This window comes from Melanostigma gelatinosum, assembly GCF_949748355.1.
Source record: "Melanostigma gelatinosum genome assembly, chromosome: 8".
Classification (NCBI taxonomy): domain Eukaryota; kingdom Metazoa; phylum Chordata; class Actinopteri; order Perciformes; family Zoarcidae; genus Melanostigma; species Melanostigma gelatinosum.
The window spans coordinates 26,398,337-26,419,489 of record NC_136641.1 but is presented as its reverse complement, the minus strand read 5'-3'; the positions used below and the strand labels follow the sequence as shown (position 1 = coordinate 26,419,489).

At 43.7% G+C, this 21,153-nt stretch overlaps 1 protein-coding gene across 1 annotated transcript; it reads left to right on the top strand.

Annotated features, from left to right (window-relative positions):
• Positions 1-5,590: 5,590 nt before the first annotated feature.
• Positions 5,591-17,538, top strand: LOC306781456 (NUAK family SNF1-like kinase 1; the record flags this gene model as incomplete). The annotated part of the gene is made up of 7 exons (XM_079274326.1): positions 5,591-5,827; positions 9,220-9,340; positions 10,190-10,341; positions 11,530-11,595; positions 13,905-14,024; positions 14,458-14,590; positions 14,697-17,538. 7 exons carry the CDS (start codon positions 5,591-5,593, stop codon positions 15,842-15,844), a joined length of 1,977 nt encoding a protein of 658 aa, XP_079130452.1. The 3' UTR covers positions 15,845-17,538.
• Between the last annotated feature and the right edge of the window lie 3,615 nt (positions 17,539-21,153).

Below are 21,153 nucleotides of genomic sequence, written 5' to 3'. Positions count from 1 at the left end.
GAACTGTGACGTCACGAGAGCGTTCATTTGCTACATTGGTAAGCTGTCATTCACTCAGTGTTTAAATGTGGATTTAGGTTTACTTTATGAGCAAATATAGTTAAAAAATACAGAGAAACATCAAAAGTAGAGCAAAATAAAACCATAAATATCAAGTTATGGATAAAAACACATTGAATATGCAGATCAACTGCAGATGATGGAGAGTGATCGCCTCATTGATGCTAGAATGCTAACGCTAACACCATGCTAAGCTAAGCTAAGGTTTTCTTGCACCAGCCATATTTAAAGATTGAGCTGATGGAGAATGACCATACTTTCTATTTTATCTTTCAAAGTGTTAAACATTCAAGGATGCAGATGATTATCAACCAGAAATGTTGTGACTGATGAAGTTTGTTGTTTTTTAGATGTTGTTCCTGTTTCAATGCAAGTGATTAAAGTGAGGCTGCAGAAAAGCAGCTCGTCTGTGGATCTGAATGACGCTGTGGTGATGGAGGACCTCTTGAAGAAGGTACATCTTTCTAACATTAACAACAGAACAGGTGATGCATGTGATTGAGTGCACGACTAAGAACAATGCCAATGTGCTGTGTGCAGTGCACACGTGTATACGTCACTATTGAAGGTAGACTTGTGTCCAAAGAACATGCAAACAACAAAGCTGTTCTCATGGGAACCAGAGTTCTTCTAAAGCAGAGCTTCCACATGAGGACAGTGAGAGAAAGGATGCAGGATGTAAATGAACAGCGTTTAGTGAAGACTTCTTCTCTGTCAGCGACATTCAGGAAGTAAATGTCTTTGTATCTCAGCTCAAACAGAGGCTGAAGGACCAGGGGCTGAATGACGACATCAAGCTGAGCTGGAAGAAGCAGTCGGATGGAAAAGTCTTCCACAAGGAAGAGAAGAAGACAAAGAAGAAGGAGACGTGTCCAAATAAAGACGAGCTTTAATGTTTGAGTCCACTCTGGTCAGAGGCTTCCTTTATCCTCTTCCTCCTCCTCTTCCTCTTCCTCCTCCTCTTCCTCCTCCTCCTCCTCCTCCTCCTCCTCCTCTTCCTCCTCCTCCTCCTCCTGCTCTTCCTCTTCCTCTTCCTCTTCCTCCTCTTCCTCTTCCTCTTCCTCTTCTGCCTCTGCCTCTTCCTCCTCTTCCTCTTCTTCTTCCTCCTCTTCCTCCTCTTCCTCTTCTTCCTCTTCTTCTTCCTCCTCCACTTCCCCTTCCTCCTCCTCCACTTCCTTTGTCCTCCTCCTCCTCCTCCTCTTCCTCTTCATCTTCCTCCTCTTCCTCCTCCTCTTCTTCCTCTTCTTCCTCCTCCTCTTCTTCCTCTTCTTCCTCCTCCTCCTCTTCTTCCTCTTCCTCCGCTTCCTCCTCCTCTTCTTCCTCTTCCTCCTCTTCCTCCTATTCTTCCTCCTCCTCCTCCTCTTCCTCTTCTTCCTCCTCCTCCTCTTCCTCCTCCTCCTCCTCTTCCTCTTCCTCTTCCTCTTCCTCTTCCTCTTCCTCTTTCTCTTCCTCTTCCTCTTCCTCCTCCTCCTCCTCCTCTTCCTCCTCTCAATCAATGGTAGAAAGTACCTCAGTACTGACCCTTTGCTGTGAAGTAGCGTATTTACATTTCATGCTACTTTAGACTGTTACTCCACTACATTGATCTGTCAGCTATAGTTTCTACACTCTTAGAAATAAAGGTTCCAAACAGGTTCTTCCTGGTGGAGACACATCAGGTGGGATCTTGTTTGCAACCTTATTAGGTGGAAATGTTCTGCATAGAACCTCCAGAGAAGATTTTGGGTGAAACCGTGACACCATATGAGGGTTCTCTGTGGAACCTTTGGGTGGAAACTTTCACATGTGGTTCTGGGTAAAACTATTTATGCTTCGTTCTTTGTAGAACCGTCTGAAAGGGTTCCAGGTGGAACCTTTAGAAAAGGTTCTACCAGGAACCAAAATGGGTTCTCCTATGGGGACGAGCTGAAGAACCCTCCATGGTTGTAGTTAGCACATTTGTTTCTCAGAGTGTAGTTTCTTTGCGCACTAAGATATGTAATATAAAGTGTGTGATGAGCTTATTAAATATGACGCATTGTTTCGTAGAATCTCAACCTGCTGCAGCGTTAAAATGCTACTTACATGTTAATCAGTAATAATGATCCAATAACATGTTTATGATAGTGTAGCTCTCTATCAGAGTGGATTCTGCATCATGAGGAGCGTTTCTCTTGATCATGAAGAACTTTGTTCTGTAATTCTAAAATGTAGGACTTTGTATTTGTAGTGTTGTGTGTTGTCATGGTGATAATGCTTCTTTTGCTTCAATAAAACATTTGAATCAGCTTCCTGTTTCACCACAGTTCTTCAAGTACTTCAGGTCCAAATAGAGTGTGATGCCTCTAACAGACATAAAGTGTGGGGTCAAGACCAGCTTCAATGCTGCTTTCCTCTCTTGATTTCACTGAAGATATGATTCTATGTTCAAGCAGCACACTGAGTGAAGTCTTTATCACTGAGCTGACTTTCCACCTGAACTACAATGAACTGAGCAACATTTCTCTGCTCTCTGCTCCTCATTGATTTGTTCATCAAGAACAAGAACGCACAAGTTCATTTCTAGAGTAAAAGCAGGTCTACCAAAGAGCAGAGATCAGGGTCCACATCCTCGGTCCTGTCTGTGCTCAGGTTGAGGAAACAGATACCCGGTCGGCCCGTTCAGTATCCTTCACTGTGGAGGACATGATTGTTAATGTAAAAATACATTAACTGTAGAATTAAGATTTTATAAACTTTAAAGCTTGGTTTCGTTGATAAACTTTAAAGCTTGGTTCAGTTCATAAACTTTAAAGATTGGTTTTGTTTATAAACTTTAAAGATTGGTTTAGTTTATAAACTTTAAAGATTGGTTTTGTTTATAAACTTTAAAGATTGGTTTAGTTTATAAACTTTAAAGATTGGTTTAGTTTATAAACTTTAAAGATTGGTTTAGTTTATAAACTTTAAAGATTGGTTTTGTTTATAAACTTTAAAGATTGGTTTAGTTTATAAACTTTAAAGATTGGTTTTGTTTATAAACTTTAAAGATTGGTTTAGTTTATAAACTTTAAAGATTGGTTTAGTTTATAAACTTTAAAGATTGGTTTAGTTTATAAACTTTAAAGATTGGTTTAGTTTATAAACTTTAAAGATTGGTTTAGTTTATAAACTTTAAAGATTGGTTTAGTTTATAAACTTTAAAGATTGGTTTAGTTTATAAACTTTAAAGATTGGTTTTGTTTATAAACTTTAAAGATTGGTTTAGTTTATAAACTTTAAAGATTGGTTTTGTTTATAAACTTTAAAGATTGGTTTAGTTTATAAACTTTAAAGATTGGTTTAGTTTATAAACTTTAAAGATTGGTTTAGTTTATAAACTTTAAAGATTGGTTTAGTTTATAAACTTTAAAGATTGGTTTTGTTTATAAACTTTAAAGATTGGTTCAGTTTATAAACTTTAAAGCTTGGTTTTGTTTATAAACTTTAAAGATTGGTTTAGTTTATATACTTTAAAGCTTGGTTTAGTTTATATACTTTAAAGCTTGGTTTAGTTTATATACTTTAAAGCTTGGTTTAGTTTATAAACTTTAAAGCTTGGTTTAGTTTATAAACTTTAAAGCTTGGTTTAGTTTATAAACTTTAAAGCTTGGTTTAGTTTATAAACTTTAAAGCTTGGTTTAGTTTATAAACGTCAAAGATTGGTTTAGTTTATAAACTTTAAAGCTTGGTTTAGTTTATATACTTTAAAGCTTGGTTTAGTTTATAAACTTTAAAGCTTGGTTTAGTTTATAAACTTTAAAGCTTGGTTTAGTTCATAAACTTTAAAGCTTGGTTTAATTGATATACTTTAAAGATTGGTTTAATTTATATACTTTAAAGATTGGTTTAGTTTATAAACTTTAAAGCTTGGTTTAGTTCATAAACTTTAAAGCTTGGTTTAATTTATATACTTTAAAGATTGGTTTAGTTTATAAACTTTAAAGCTTGGTTTAGTTCATAAACTTTAAAGCTTGGTTTAGTTTATATACTTTAAAGCTTGGTTTAGTTTATATACTTTAAAGATTGGTTGAGTTCATAAACTTTAAAGCTTGGTTTAGTTCATAAACTTTAAAGCTTGGTTTAATTTATATACTTTAAAGATTGGTTTAATTTATATACTTTAAAGCTTGGTTTAGTTTATATACTTTAAAGCTTGGTTTAGTTTATATACTTTAAAGCTTCTCTTTCAGCAAGAATGCAATTAAGCATATTCCCCAAAACGTCAAACTATTTCTAGGTCCTCTATACCGGATCAAGAGCATTTATATGCCATCAAACAACTATCGTCGATGTAAAGATATGAAGGAGTAATGTCTACGAGCAGAGGATGAAGTCTGTCTCCCTCTGTTGTTATCAGAGCTTCTCTTTCTTTACCGGGTCAGCTGTGTGTGCATTTTGGTGAATGTTAGTCTCTCCGTTGTGTGCTGTTTGCACCGTTAGCGTTAGCGCTGTTAGTACCGTTACCTCTGTTTGCACCGCTTGCGTTGTTAGTACCGTTAGCGCTGTTTGCACCGTTAGCGCTGTTTGCACCGTCAGCTCACAGCCGCCGGCTCAGCCATCACCATGTTGAGAGCCGTGTAGAGGCAATCGATATGCCCTGAAGTCCATATTGAGCACCTTTAAGCTGTAAAGTGTTTTTAAAGAAGTTACTTTATGAGCATCCTACCATCTGAAGGAGTGATGCAGAGTGTCTATAATTAATAATTAATCAACAGAAACTTACATCCAAAAGTTCACCTACAAAACCAAAAATGAATTCTAGTAAATTAGACGTTAATTGCTTTTCATTCTTATAAAGCGTATTCCTGATCGGTAAAGCACAAATAAATGATTCACTGACTGTTCCACTGACATTTCAGTGGTCCTGTAATCCTACTTTATAATTGCTTATAAAGTTTTAGTTACAGACAGGTTTACCTGCTACGTTGCCTTAGATCAGCCACCTTTATATCCTAAATATAACAAATGATTGCAACCCTGCATTCTCACCAACCACCACTACCTTCTCCTTCTCTCTGACTTCAAAGTCCTCCAGGATTTATGTTTCTTTCTGAGCTCACCGCATGATAAAGCATCCACCAACATGTCTGACTGAAGCTTTGATTCAGGCTGAGTGACCCGCATGACATTCCTCACATGCCTTCATCCCCGACAGATACAAGCAGCCTTCCGAGAACCCGCAATGATCCCAGTGACTGTGACGCGCCAGGATGTTGTCGATGAGCGAATGTTTCTTTCTTGGGAATGAGGAGGCTCCGCCCATCGCTCCGGACCATGTGGTTCCCCACATCGCTCCTGTTGCTGCTGTGCAAAGGGGAGGGTGAAGGAGGAGCGCTGCTCCAATGCACCCGATGGATTCTCTGGATGTGTCGACTGGTTGGTGGCTTTGATAACGAATCTATTTGGGCACCTGCTGGGTCTCTAACTTTAGCTGCAGCTTGCGCAGTCATCAACGTGATTTGGGGGGGATGAGGGGGGTTCCAGTCCAGGTGAAAGGCTGCTCATTCTGACAGGTGGTGCGCAAGAGAGGATGGGCAGACGCGATGCGGACAGCAGAGGCGCGATGAGCACCAGCGACCGCTCCGAGCTCGGCTGCCTGCGGGACACGGAGGAGTCCCCGAGGCCGGACAGCGCGGAGGCGGCGATGGAGGTGAAGAAGCACCAGCACAAGCACAACCTGAAGCACCGCTACGAGGTGATGGAGACTCTGGGGAGAGGCACGTACGGCAAAGTGAAGAAGGCGGTGGAGAGAGCGAGCCTGAGGACGGTGAGTGTTGGACAACATCAGGAAGCTGCGTGTCTGCAGGATGCTCTCTTTAAATATATATATATATATATATATATGTATATATGTATATATATATAATATGCACATGATGATGGTTAATGTGCATATTATACATATATATACATATTATATATATATATATATATATATATATATATATATATATATATATATATAATATGTATATAATATGTATATATATATTTAATATGCACATGATGATGGTTGATGTGCATGAACCTGTTTGTGGAAATGTTTGATCTCTTAACCTTGTTTGTGCACACAGCTTTATTGCTGCTCCAAGAATATTAAATATTAATTTGGACGTGAAGTTAACATCCTGTGTTTGTGTGTGTGTGTGTGTGTGTGTGTGTGTGTGTGTGTGTTTGAGCTCATGTGCTGATGCCGGTCCCAGTTCTTGCTTCCTGTGCTGCCAGGCTGAGATGCCTTTGGTCTGACTCACTCAGCACTTAAACAAGGGGATAAAATTACTACAATAGGAGGAGACGGACCCTCTTTACCGGAACACAAACACACACACACACACACACACACACACACACACGCACACACACAACCACACACACACACACACACACATGCAGAGTCATAATATCATATGTCTCTGTATCCAGGTTAAAAACAGAACGTGGGTTCAATGTCTGCAGTCCGATTTTAATCCCACGGAGCACAAAGAGACAGATAAACCCGTCAGCCTCAAATCCCTCTCCTGGTGTCTTTATAGTGAACAAACATGCTGTCATAAGGATCATCTTCACATTGTGGAAGTGAGACCGGCATTATTCCTTCGGCTGCTTTCACTTTAACTCGGAGAGAAGAGAGTAAAGGACAGACAGCAGGAAGAATATACAGAGAGAGGAGAGGTGTGTGTGCGTGTGCGTGTGTGTGTGTGTGTATGTGTATGTGTGTGTGTGTGTGTGTATGTGTGTGTGTGTGTGTGTGTGTGTGTGTGGGACAAGGGGAAAATGCTGACTTCTTTGAGCCTGTAGCCAGCACATACCAAGGATTCTTTGAAACAAAACGGACATTATTTTTGGAAGCAACACCAGGGGGCTGTTGTTTGAGGAGGAGACAGTTTTGGAGACGAGAAGGAGGAAAGAGAGGAGAAAGTAGGTTTGACGTTACGGTAAAGAGTTGACTTGAGATTGTCCTTGAGTTGTTGTTGACCAATGTACAGGATGAAATGGAAGGAAAGGATGATAAGCCGATGGTCTGCAGGGTCACTCATCTGAACTGTAGCTCACTTGTGGCTGCAGAGCCTCGACAGTAACGGGGTGCCACGTTGCCATTTGCAACCATTTTGACAAATTTGGCCACCGATTCTTGGCTTTTCGCTGCCATCAGTGGCAACAATCTTTAAACGGATAAACAAAGTAGAAACAGCAAAACACGCTCCCCAAAATAAATAGATGTTATGATGTTATGATACTTGTTGAATTGGTAATATAGTGTGTGTCGGTGCGTTTACAGGCATCGTTTCTTCAGAGGCGATGGCAAAGAACCAGATGAACCTGAGAAACAAACAGATGGGCGAGCTCACCAGTTAACTAGCGTGCTCTGGAGATTACCTGCCGCCTTCCTCTTCCATGCTCCTTATTTCACACTCTCCCCTTCCTTTTGACATGTTGCTTTCCCAGCCATCAGGTATTTAGGTCAGAAAACATTCACGAGCATGCGAGCTAACGCACGATGCTAGCTCCCCAACCACTGCAACCTAATGTCTGACCAAGCGCCCAGTACCCCTGTCCATCAGTCTGGACTGGAATGTCTGCTGATGTGATGGAAATCCTCATACTTCAGCACTTGTTCCCAAAAAACCTGAATATTCTCCTTCGCTGGTCAGCGTCACATCCGTTGTAGAAGGTCAGCTCAGTCCCGAGAGTTCCCTGGAGTGTGTTTGTGTTGCATAACCACTGAGGTTGATGGAGCGTGTGAATTGTATCCTCCGATGTCTCGTAGACGTTTTCTTTTTCCCGGCAGCTGGGAATGCTGGAGTGGTGACCCCTGCTCGCCATTAGGGACATTATCTGGTTTGACAGAGTTATATAGAGTATGACCAATGAATAATCTAATATTAGTCAATTAGGGGACAGCTTAACGTCAACCATTACAAAGTAGTCCTGTAGCCTCATCTGCACATTGTATCAAAGCGTTGTTGTCCTTCTTTCAGCTCATAGTATTTCTAAAGAGGACACCCTGATGTCTGTTTATTTGTCTGTCTCTGTCTCTGTATGGAGCCAGTCTGGTGACAGTAACTCTATCCAAAGAGGTTTAGGGATCATGTTGTTTGTTTTGGTGTGTATGTGTGTGTTGGGGGGTTACATCAGGGTACCGTGAGTGTCTGGGATTAATGAAACAGAGTGTGAACAGTGCAGCTGTCAACCTTCTGCCTCTGAGCGTGCTCAGATCACAGAGGATCTGCTCTCACACACCCAGCCCTTAAAACCCACATGATCACCTCTAATACCCACAGAGTGAGCGTATCATTGTATCGGCAGTATGTCTTTGTTTCCATGCATGGCTTTATGCACGTAATACATCAACTGTGCTTTTATCATTGTTCATCCACTGTTTTGAATGACTTGAGTTGTGAGGGAGGTGAAGGAGGAGGAGATGCTGCTGCTGCCGGGAGCTGAGCTCTCCTCCTCCCTCCGGAGCGCCGACTGCAGGTCCTGCAGGTCCAAGGATCTGGGTCTGTCCACGGTGAACCGGTCTCTGCTGGAGGATCTGGATCTGTCCACAATGGACCGGTCTCTGCTGGAGGATCTGGGTCTGTCCACGGTGGACCGGTCTCTGCTGGAGGATCTGGATCTGTCCACAGTGGACCGGTCTCTGCTGGAGGATCTGGGTCTGTCCACGGTGGACCGGTCTCTGCTGGAGGATCTGGATCTGTCCACAGTGGACCGGTCTCTGCTGGAGGATCTGGGTCTGTCCACGGTGGACCGGTCTCTGCTGGAGGATCTGGATCTGTCCACGGTGGACCGGTCTCTGCTGGAGGATCTGGGTCTGTCCACAGTGGACCGGTCTCTGCTGGAGGATCTGGGTCTGTCCACGGTCGACCGGTCTCTGCTGGAGGATCTGGGTCTGTCCATGGTGGACCGGTCTCTGATGGAGTCTGAGCTGAAGGAGGTTCTGGTGAACCTGCATGAGTTCATCTGGTTTCACCAGAATCCGACATGGTGGCCCCGATGACGAGCATTAAGAATAACTCTATAGAAACAGACCATCTTCTCTCTGATGGTGTCTTTACTGATGGATGTCTGATAAAGGATCAGGACTACACTGAGACTGGTTCACAACCAGTTAAAAGTTCCTCACAGTAACTCTAACTTGTGCGTCTTCGTTCTCAGGTGGCGATCAAGTCGATCCGCAAAGAGCACATCACAGACGACCTGGACAGAATTCACATCCAGAGAGAGATCGAGATCACGGCCTCGCTGAGGCACTCCAACATCATACGCTTCCACGAGGGTGAGTCTGCAAACACAACCAAACCAAGACAAGATGACCTCTGGACCAAATGTGAATCGTTATTTAGTCGCATCACCAGACAGATGTTTGGACTCTGAATGTTCCAAAGAAAGTTACATGAGACAAAGTCACGCAGATTTAAATGAATAATCCGTGATGTACCGGACAGATTAGTGGTGCTGTGAAATCAAAGTGTGTCATGTATCACTCTAGAACCCAACATAAAGAGTTATACTGAGAACCATCTGTGAAAGGCTCCACCCAGAGCCCCCTATGAGAGGTTCGATGGAAAACCCTTCTAGGGTCCATTGGTTCCCCCCAGAACCCTCTCTGGAGGTTCCATCAAGGGTACTAAAAATACTCTCAAAGTTCTACCAAGAACCCTTTCAAGGGTTTCGTTGACAATCCAACCAGGGCGTTCTGAGGAGAAACCTTTTATAGTCCAGGGGTTGTATCCAGAACCCACCCCGTGGGTTCTACAGAGAACCCTTTTTATATTCATTGGGTTTTATCTAGAACCCTAAAGGACTAATGTGTTGCAGTGCATCCCACAAAAGTCCAAGTTCACAATCACAGTTTTTCGGGGCGTCTGGTTCTGGATTTTAGGCGTTCCCCATTAACAGCAATGCTGTCAACAATCCTTGAAGAACTCTTTCTTCCAAAAAAGGGTTCTTCGGATGAAAATGGTTCTTAATGGAACCCTTAGTCTCACAAAGAACTCCTGAAAACCCCTTTCTTCATCAAGTGACCAACAGTGTGCCCGGTTTCTGGTTCATTCTTGTTAAAATAGATGCTCAACTCGTATCAACACATTTGCATAACACCGACCGCTGGCTGTTTCCTGTGCAGTGTTTGAGAGCCGGGATAAGATCGTGATTGTGATGGAGTTCGCCAGCAGGGGAGAGCTGTACGACTACATCCAGGAGAGGAGGCGACTGCCTGAATCAGAAGCCAGAAGCATCTTCAGACAAATCACCTCCGCTGTCCACTACTGCCACAAGGTTTGCACACACACACACACACACACACACACACACACACACACACACACACACTGTGTTGCCTGGATTGTCTTTTTTACAGTCACACACTGACACATGTATCAAACGCGTTGCCATCCTCCCCTCCACACCTCTGTAAAACCCTGTTTGTTTGGTTCCTTGCTTTCTTTTATTGTTGTGTACATAAAACCAACAGCCGTGAGGATCTGTGCCTCGCAGTCAGGTGAGCCGGATATGAAAGAAATGTTTTTGTTTTCATATCGTTCTTACTTTGGCATCTTGAATTTAACGTGAGGGATTCACAGAGAAGCCAGAGATTACCATTCAGCTCCTGTAGTCGACGGGGAGGTGGAGTTTGTGCTCCTTAAATGCCCTCAAGTATTGTCCCAAAATAGACATGAATGTTCCAGTACGAATGAATTATTGAATGTGCCGCTGAGGTATGCAGGGGGGGGGGGGGTGAGGCTTCAAAAGAAGAATGAAAATAATTCAGTCTTTTTCTTTGGTATTTTTTGTTGCTATTCTCCGTATCTGTTCATTTAAATGTAGCAAAGAATAATAACGTGGTTAACCACATTGATTTGTCTTCTGCTTTACTTCCTGTGCCTTGCACACACACACACACACACACACACACACACACACACACACACACACACACACACACACAGGCTTACATACTGTACATACTGTGCACAAAACATCGTCTAAGGTCAGGGGTTCATTTCCTCCGCTGAAGTGGAGGATGTCATTAACTGCAGAGAGGACGGAGCTCATTGGGCTCATTGGGCTCATTAGGCTCATTAGGCTCATTAGGCTCATTAGGCTCATTAGGCTCATTAGGCTCATTAGGCTCATTAGGCTCATTAGGCGCTGGCTTTAAGAGAAACTCACAGCAGCAGCTGGAGCGTTTCTGGGTGGTCACAGTTATTTGTCAGTTATCTATAACGATTGTCTCTTCTTATGATCTACCAAAGATACAGAACCATTCGGGGCCGTTCCTCACCAACACAAGGCCCGAGTGGAAAGTTAATGGTCATACAATTATAAATGAAAGGCAAACGCTATGTGCAATCCAGGCTGGGTTTATATTATTACCTTCAGACCCTTCAGTCGAGAGGAAACATCTCACTGTTAACGGGAGGGAGCAGCAGCACAGGAGCTCATGTGTTCTCCGCTCTCTTGCAGAACGGCGTTGTGCATCGAGACCTCAAGCTGGAGAACATCCTTTTAGATCAAGATTTCAACGTAAAGGTAAGATCCACGCCCACTGAGCCTTCATGCCGCTTTCACGAGAACAAAACCGTGACAATGATTCATGTTTCAGGAAAGATGAATGAGACCAGATCTTTGTCCCTGGATGAAAAATGGAAAAGTCTTCTGACAAAAGCATTGTTGGCCCAAGCGTGAAATACATCTTTCATGAATGGCTCATCCGTAGACCCCCGATTGCTTTTGTTGTGGAACATGAAGGCGTAGACCTTTAGCAGCTTCACACGTGCTGCTGGTAATGGATTATCTCACCAGCTCCCAACATAAAATGCAAACAAAGTGCACATTCAGAACATGCATTGGATCACTTTCAGACCAGTCATTTGAATGTGTTGTTCCTCTACACTCACTGAACCAGCACCAGCATACTGCCAGGTCTTATGAAAGAACCCAGGGGGTCATTTTTGCCTTATTTGGGTATCGCTCTCCTGAGGGAGCAGTGCACGGCCGAGGGGAAATGCCGGGAATCCAGTGGCAATTGCACCGTTAGGAGGTTTTAATGTAAGTTGTCTCCGTCTGTCCATCAAGAGCAAACACGATGTGCAGAAGACACACAGCTATGACACAATGTTTGTCTTTGTCACTTTTGAAGTCACAGACAGATTATAGATTATGATTTAACAATATACAAAAAATAAATTGTCCTTTTAATGCAGTCATTCCCAAAGACTATCGTGATCCACAGATGTGTCGCAGGAGATTAAATTTGGGTCGCCAAATAAATATGCAGAATTTCCCCCATGATCTTTTATTCAACGTTTCTATCTGCAGTACACATTTGAGCCACATGTGGGAGCCTGAATGTTTATGTTGTTCTGATAATTGTAGCCTATTTATAACAATGAATCTAACAAGAAAGGCTGCCGCACATTCTGTTTGTTTTACTGGAACAAACAAGAGCCTGTTAACTCTGCCTGAATGCATTTATTTAGTCTCATTTATTGAGTATTTAACGTGTATATGTTTTCAATAACACGTGCATTAAACAAAGTTGTCAATCTCTCTCTTGTTCATTGTTATGGTAACAAAACACGTCAGTGGGGGCCGTGAAGTGACGTCACAGTTTGCTGGAAAGAGAGCAGCTCAGGAAGCGGATAGCTTGATTGCTAGCGAGGTAGCTTGTCCTTGTCCAGCCTGCTGTTTGGCTCATTTTCTGTAACCAGTGTAGCAAAATGCATGGTGGAGTTAGCAAGCTAGCTTGCTAGCCAGCCGTCCGCTAGTTTGCTACCTAGCTTGCTAATTGCATAAAAATACGCCGAACAAAGTTGTCACTCATCTGTTGATCGCAATGAACTTTCTTACGAGAGTTTCGATGAAGCATTAAATTGTTTAATTATACTCATTAACGGTTCTACTCTACTGCTGGTTTAGTCGTTACGATAAAACCTCAAGTTTATACGGACGTTAGCCACATGACAGCGGTACACAACAATGGCCGCCGCTCTGACCATCCTGCTACATTGACTTGAATCGGAATGTCTTTTCTACTCCTATTCTATTTCTATTCTATTTATACTGCAGGACACACACACACACACGCACACACACACACACACGGTAGCTTGCAGAAGGTAAAGCCGTATAAACGGCCCAACTCACATTCTCAGTCCACACATCATTATTGCCGCCACACGTGTAATATCAACAGTGAGCTGGCTTGTACACACAATGTCATCTTCCATCTGTGAGGTCTCTGTTCCATGGAAATAAAGCTGTCGCTCTGAGTATTTTTAACACCAGAGGGGCCGATAGCCGGCTGGCGCTCGTGTGCATAATCTGTCCCGATAGAGAGGAGCCTCGGTATGTCTGCGAATCGCAGCCTCGAGTGAGTGATTGTTCCGTTACGTGAGCGTGAGCAGCCTGATGTTTTTGGCCCTCTCCTCTTTCCTCACTCACACTTTGACTGGCACAAGCTTGCCATACCTATTTTTGGCTCCTTTAAAAGGAATTGTTTTCAATGTGTTGTTGCTTTTGCCACACGGCTGAGAGTTTGCAGCACGTACTCACTGAAAAGGAATCTGGATTGCGTGAGGAGCCGGTGTGTGTTGAAGTGAATCAGCGAAAAGGGTTCAGTGTTAACTGATTAGTCCAGAATGTTATCTCGTTAAATAGTTTGAACACACAGATACACATGCTGGACAGCTTAGTGTGAACTCCGCTCCTGTTGGGGCAGTATGTTAGTGTGACTGTTCCTCTTGTATTACTTGTCTAGTTCCCACAGAAGCAGCAGTAACAAGAGACACAACATACTTACAATCAAACTGTATTTTCCGTCCTCTCTTTCTCTGCAGCTGGCTGACTTTGGCCTTTCCAATCATTTCCAGAGAGGCGTTCTGCTGCAGACGTACTGTGGAAGTCCTCTCTACGCCGCCCCGGAGATAGTGAAAGGACTGCCCTACCAGGGGCCGGAGGTGAGTCAACACACTTTGGGCCCCGCTGGTTTCACAAGCCACCAAAACCAACCAAAAAACTTAAAGTAGTAGGCCGTGAAACACCTTTAGTGTTACACATGATTTGATCTTTTTTTTAACAACCAAATATGTACAGAATGCTGCAGGGACGGCATATTTGTGCAGGCCAACGCAGAAGGTTAGCATAGCAGATCCCACGACAAAAAGCCGACGGGATTTCTTTCCAGGAAAGTACGATTTATAGCAAGCAAACACGTTTAGTTCATCAAGATAATCTTCATAATCGATTTTGATGGCGTGAATTCCTGCAGCTGTAAAGCACTGATTTTGAACCCTGGTAAATGGGTCTGGAAGATTTTATAAAATGTCAAAGCCTGAATTTGTTCTTTCCTTTAGTTTCTGGTGCGTGACGTGTGTTTCTGTCTTGCTGCAGGTGGACTGCTGGGCGCTGGGCGTGTTGCTTTACGCGCTGGTGTACAGCAGCATGCCGTTCGATGGGGCCAGCCACGCCTCGCTCACAGAGCAGATCAGCCAAGGCCGCTACCGCCGACCCCACCCCCCCTCGGGTAACCCTTCCCGACGTCCACGCCTCCATCAGCGTTATATTTCTACTCATGCATGTTGTTCTTACTGCCGTCCTATAAATAACCGCTGACTCTGTTGCCCTTCCAGACGCCTGCGCTCTTATCGACTGGTTGTTGGCGGTGCGCGTGGACGAGAGGGCAACGATAGAGGACGTGGCCAACCACTGGTGGGTGAACTGGGGTTTTGAAGAGAGTGTGTGTGATTGCCCTTCACCGCCACACCAAGAATGCCCCTCCCCCCTGCTGGCTCGCTACATCGACTGGCAGAATCGGGTCGCGGCCTCCAGCAACATGGCATCCTCAGACTCCTCCTGTCCGCCTCAGCTCTCGCCCCACCCCTTTTACTTCAGCGTACCTTTGAGGAGCGATCGTGCAGGAGGAGGAAGGGTACGAGGGGGAACGTCAAGCCTGAGGAAGTCGCGCAAGGAGAATACAATTCCCCAGACTTCACTGGGAGCTGCCTCCTCCGCTGCGATTTCCTCCACTTCCACCGTTGAAAGAAAGAAACCCAAAAGTATCCTGAAACCCCAGAGGAGTTTTGACTCAGTCTTTCCCAGCGCTCCTAAAGGAAACTCCTCCTCCCAACCTTGTAGCGCTGCTCCCCAGCCTCACCGAACACACGCCCACATACATGCCGATGTGCTGTCCACCAGCCTGCCGCCTCCCTCTACATTCAGTCAACCCTCATCCAAAATGCCCAAGAAGGGGATACTGAAGAACTTGTACGGAGGGGAGTCGGGTCTTGGCTCGACCTCAGACGTGGGGATCTCTGAGGTTAAAGTCGGGGGGGATGCAGGTGATTTGTGCTCCCACAAACAGCACTCTTGTCTCCCGGCGGCAGAAGACAGCCCCAGCATGCGCACAGAGGCGGTGAGAAGAAGGAAGGGGATTCTGAAACGCAACGGCAAGTTCTCTCGCAGTCTGGATCTTCCCGATGAGCTCCGCTCAGCGCCGGCGATGTTCCCGGAGGCCCTGCAGCAGCTCCTCCGGGCCACAGGGGGCGCCGAGGGCCGGCACAGCCGTCCCTCCAGCGTGGTGAGCGAGGACAGCCTCTTCTCCTCCGATTCCTTCGACCTCCTGGACCTCAGCGCCCAATCGCGTCGCAGGTTCTTCTCCCGGGCCAGGCGGCACAGCGCCTGCAGCTCCGAGGAGGACCTGGAGCAGCTGAGGGCCGAGGCGGACGGAGACGACGGAGACGGCGGAGACGGCGGAGGACAGAAGGAAATGCTAACATGAGCCTGAGGAGCGACGGAGACATGAAAAGTTGGGTTGGACACCAGCTCTTTTGCTTCACTTGTCCGTGATTGTCAGTGGCTGCTGTCTGGAAAAGACTTTAATGAACTCTGGACAGGTTGCATCTCGAGAACGAGGACTCTGCCGTGCGTTTGTACTGTCAATGTGAAGCTCCATGTACTTGGCGTATTTGTCTGTAATGAATGATAAATGGAACTGTATTCTGAAAGAGAGTGAGTAGACCGACACCTAAAGGGGCTCCAGTGTCTGCTGAGACGAGTCTATTTAATGAACTTACTCTGAGCTCACCAGATGAGTCTTGAACGTCTTGAGTCTGATGCTGCCGTCTGGTAAAGTTCGGGCCTGCGTCCACACAGCGTCTCAATTGTTCCCGATGAGGAGAGAGCGCACGAGGCCGTCTGCAGAACGCTCCACCCAGCATCTTCATTTCTGAGCACGCCGCCTTTTTTTGTGCAGCCGCTCCGACATATTTACGCCTATATGACGTTATTTTGAGTGTTGATGGAGCTGCTGCAATGTTAGCTTAGCATAGCACCGATCGATCCAAAACTCCATTCAGAAAACAAGTATTTTAAAAGTTATTTACTTGTCGTCTTGCGGAGAGAACTAACAAAACATGAATTCAGACTTTTTACAAATCTGCATCATTACGTAGTTATTTTGGCATCTCTTTTTGTCCGTTGAATGCAATTAAATCACAGCAAAACTGTTTATTTTGGGTTCATACAGCTGTAGTCAACCAGCCAACGTGTGGCGTGATAGACACAGAAGACGGCGTTTAGTTTCCCGGGATATCTGGGACTTCCACAACAAGTACGCAGCATTAGTGGTTATTTATTCCATGGTTGATGGTGGAAATAAATGGTTTAGACGCCATGTGCACACAGGGCCTGAGGCACTGCAGGTGTTTTGGAAGTGATGCCGATGAAGTACAATGACCAAGTGCCAGTTTGGATATTTGAATCCATGCATCTGATGACAACAGTGACAAATAAACCAACAAGAAACATGAACTTGCTGTTATGTCCGTTTGGCACATAAAACACAGACATTTAGCCGAGCTTCACATTTTGGTGCTCTTTCTTCCTTTGCAATTGTTAAAATGTCAGAAGGAGCACCATACGCTGTTTACTCTTAATATTCACGTCGGGGTGGTGGACGGAAAATACACATGAACTCACATTTTGTTTTGACAATTTTCTAGAAAATGTGGTTAAAATGTGCGCTTCATTTCGACGGAAACCTGCGTGAGGACGGATGAATTGTGATAAACTGAACCGCTGTGACACTTTACTTCACCCTGTTTTAAAGCCCTTCATAAGAAACATTTCATAAATGAGTTTATTCATATGTTTGTCAACAATTATAACTTCTCCTATAAAGACACATTTTATATTCGTGTGTTTTACTACGTGAACTGTTTCTACACAGGAGGAGTTGTTACTGCTGAAAGACACAAATAGATGCTTACAATCACATCCTAGTGTGTTACAGTGGGAGTGTTCCCTATCACGTCACGTTATTGAGTATGTTTGTACTATTCAGTCACAGACACGGACTCAGTGTGAATATCAGATGCATCACATTGCTTCTCATTGTGACTCCACCAGTGCTGCTGCATGAATGCAGGAGATCTATGCAATTCCAAATCTGTCATTTTTATAATTGTGAGAAAATAAGTTTGCGTTGTTTTATTTTGTTCAAGCATTTCATACCTTTCTTTGGGGGGGGGGGGGGGGGTAAATAAATGCTGTGAACTTGAATGCTTTCCACTTGTTTTTCTGGTGGAGATGAGAGATGAATAATATTCTCTCTTCCATAAGCTCGGTCAGTTCTCCTCATCGTGGTGTAAACGTACAGGAAATACGCCGTCTAAGGACTTTGATGTTCGTGGCTGATTGATGGCAGCAAAGCACGTTGTTCACTCAGCGATGGTGGAGGAAGTTCAGAGCAGAGGTCTGATGGTTCAAAAACATCAGCAGCTGTCATATAAGATAAGATAAGGTTATTCTTTATTAGTACACAGCAAAGTGGAAAACACAACAAGAGGCATCAGTCAAAAAACAAGAAAACAAGTTTAATAAATAAGAAAACCGTTAAAACGTAGAAAAACTAAAATAAGATGTAATCGGACTGAATGGTTGCAGGTTCACATATTATTGCACATGTGAAATATGGAATGTTGGTGTTGCACAGTGGTTTACAGTGATGATTAATGAATGAGTAAATTCACCGTTTAGTTTGGTGTTGATTGTGCATTTAATTTCAATTTCAATCATGTATTTTTATTTGATTTATGTTTAGTTCATATTTACACTGCATGCACACGATGCTGGTGGAAAAATGTGTAAATATGATTCACATGTGATTGACACAGGATCATTGCTGTAATTACTCCAACCAGGAGCAACCTCCAGTTCTTTAAGTGAAGTCAAAGCTTCACGTGTTAAAGCTGCATTCTCTCTAGTGTCCACCAGGGGGCGACTCCTCTGGTTGTATAGAAGTCTATAGAAAATGACTCTACTTCTCTCTTGATTTATTACCTCAGTAAACACTGTAAACATGAGTTTATGTCTCAATATCTAGTTTCAAGTCTTCTTCAATACAGCATGATGTTCATTTAGTACATTATGGTCCATTTAGAGTCACACAGACCATAAAGCAGGGGATGCTTTAGGGCGGGGCTACACAGTGATTGACAGGTCTCTACCGCGGCGTTGTGTTTACTTCTTACGTCTTTAACACTTTCAATTTCAGACTGCGTTTTCTGTTGATGTCTATATTTGTACCCTATTCACCTGTAGCGGCTTCAAAATGAGTTTTGACTGAGAGCAGGGCGCCCTCTAGTGTTCAACACGGATACTCACACGAGGACACCACTGAGGGAAGAGTTTTATTCTCAACCTCCTTCAGCAGGAATACGACATGGAGGATCTCCTCACACCTCTCGGTTTCACACAATCAGCAAAATACAACAACAAGCTATGAGGCAAGCTGGATGACGTCATACTTTGGGAAGAGGAAAACATTTAAAATGGTATTTAAAAAAATACAATTGAATATGCTGCACAGATGTTAAAGTTGAGCGTCTCACTATCAGAACAATAAATAAGTAAACAACATTACACACCTCTGAAACATAAATAGATAAATTGTGAGAAACTGTTTGACGGTCGAGTTTTATACTTACTGTAAAAGTTATGACAACAACAAACAAGAGCTGAATAAAAGAAAAGCTGTGAAACACATCAGCTGTTCAGAGCCAGTTGCCGTCTTTAATCCTTAATGTTGTTTTCTTCTTTTATGTCTCTGGCTTCCACTGATAACCCTGTTTAATGTCACATTGCTGTGCATTGTGGGTAATCCCCTTGGGCAAAGTCTGCAGAAAAGCAGATTTAAGTAAAGTGTTCATAAATATGAAAGTATATTTGTGTCTTTATTACGCAACCAAAAAAAATGCTAAAGTTTGTGAGTAAAAATACATAAACTGTGAATAAATAACTTGTTAGTTTTGCTTGTGAAACTAGAATCTTTTGGCTGCAAATCAAAAACCTTTGCTTTCATGGAGGTCAGTTGACATCATATTGTACATAATACGTAATATTATATTTTGCTCTGTTTTGTCAAAATGATGTAGCAGGTAGCAGCACCTGCGTCGTGGAGTCTCTCTGTTAAAGACATGCAGGGCTGCCGTGTTAACGTGACATGCACATGAGGCGTGTGTCAGGATCCCTGTCTGACCCGCTGTGTTAACCTCTGCCCCCCCCCCCCCCCATGTGTCTGTCTTTCCCCTGTTTGTTATTGTGTGCCATGTGTTCGGTGGTTTTCCTCTGCCTGCCTCCAGACTCCTCCCATGGCCACACCCCTGATTGGTGCACAGCTGACACTCCAGCTGATTACCACCTGCAGGTTGACCCTCCGGATCCTGATCCCACTGATCACCTCCTGGCAGTATATCCTGGTCCTGCAGGCCTGGGTTGTCAGTCCGTACCGTCTACTACTCCGGTACCGCCGTCCGTAAGTTTCCGTTCTTACGCTCCTCGGTTCTGACCGCTCTCCTCTGCCACTTGTCTCGTGCCTACTAGTGCGTCTGCTGTCCGGTGTCGGTCTACGGGAAACCACACCGTCGATCCTGCCGTCTGTCCGGTGTAAAGTCTGTTCTGTGCCTGAATCCTGTCTTGTGGTTGCTTTTGGGTCCTGTCCTGAACTCCTGTGACAGCATGAGTTAAGGTCAAGTCTGAAAAATAAAACTTCTGAAACTTTCCATGAAATGTGTCTGTTTGAGTTCATAGAGGAAGATTTGAGAGAAGATCTTAAGTGTCGAGTATGACCTTTCATTGTTTTGTATTTTCTGTAACAAAGCCACCAATCTACTTCCTGTTTACAACAACACCCACATGCCCATGTGCATGAAGAGTCACGTGATATCTGTTTTCAGGCGTGCAAGTCTGGACGGAGATCATTTTGAAAACGATGCTGAAACGCCGTGTGGACGGAGATCGTTTTTGTTTTAAAGTGTGTGTGTGTGTGTGTGTGTGTGTGTGTGTGTGTGTGTGTGTGTGTGTGTGTGTGTGCTTTAGAGGACAGGATTGGGATCCGGGAAAGTTCACACGTTCAGTAGGAGTTGAGTGGAAAAGTGTTCAGCAATACTGTCGATCTGTTTAGTGACTCTGAAGTGTTTTAGTGAGAAATGGGGTGTTGAACTGGTGTAAATTCACTTGGGAGGTCAGATGATACAAAGAATAACAAACTCTGTTCACAAAGATGACTCCCTGTTGTATGAGGATGTTCCAGCACCAAGGCCTTTGGGCCGCTTGCTTTGGTTGCTGACGTTGGTTTTTCATTGTTGTTCCTTTCAGTCTGAGACCAACATGTCTGTAACGTCGGCCATCGGCCCCCACCTTTGCTCATTCTGTTTAAAGAAAGCTTGATCACTTTTCCTTGGCTCTTCCTCACTGACACTGTACGCATTCTGTTGTGATGATTGAACCGTTTCTGCGCAGACAATGAATACTTAAAAGACAACCTGGTTATTTTCCACCACACTCCTCCACCTTTTTAGTTCAGAGTTTATTTTGCATTGCAAATGGTTGAAATGTATTCAAAGGTTACTTCAGGATGAGAGTGTTCCTGAATGAACATTGTTTGTGTGACTTTGGTTGGATGCAAATATAACCTGTGAAAGCTTCAAAAGAAGAAGAAGAAGAAGAAGAAGAAGAAGACACAGACTGGCAGACTTTGTGATCCGTTGCACTCCTAGTAAATATTTAAATTCATTAGCTATATATTTG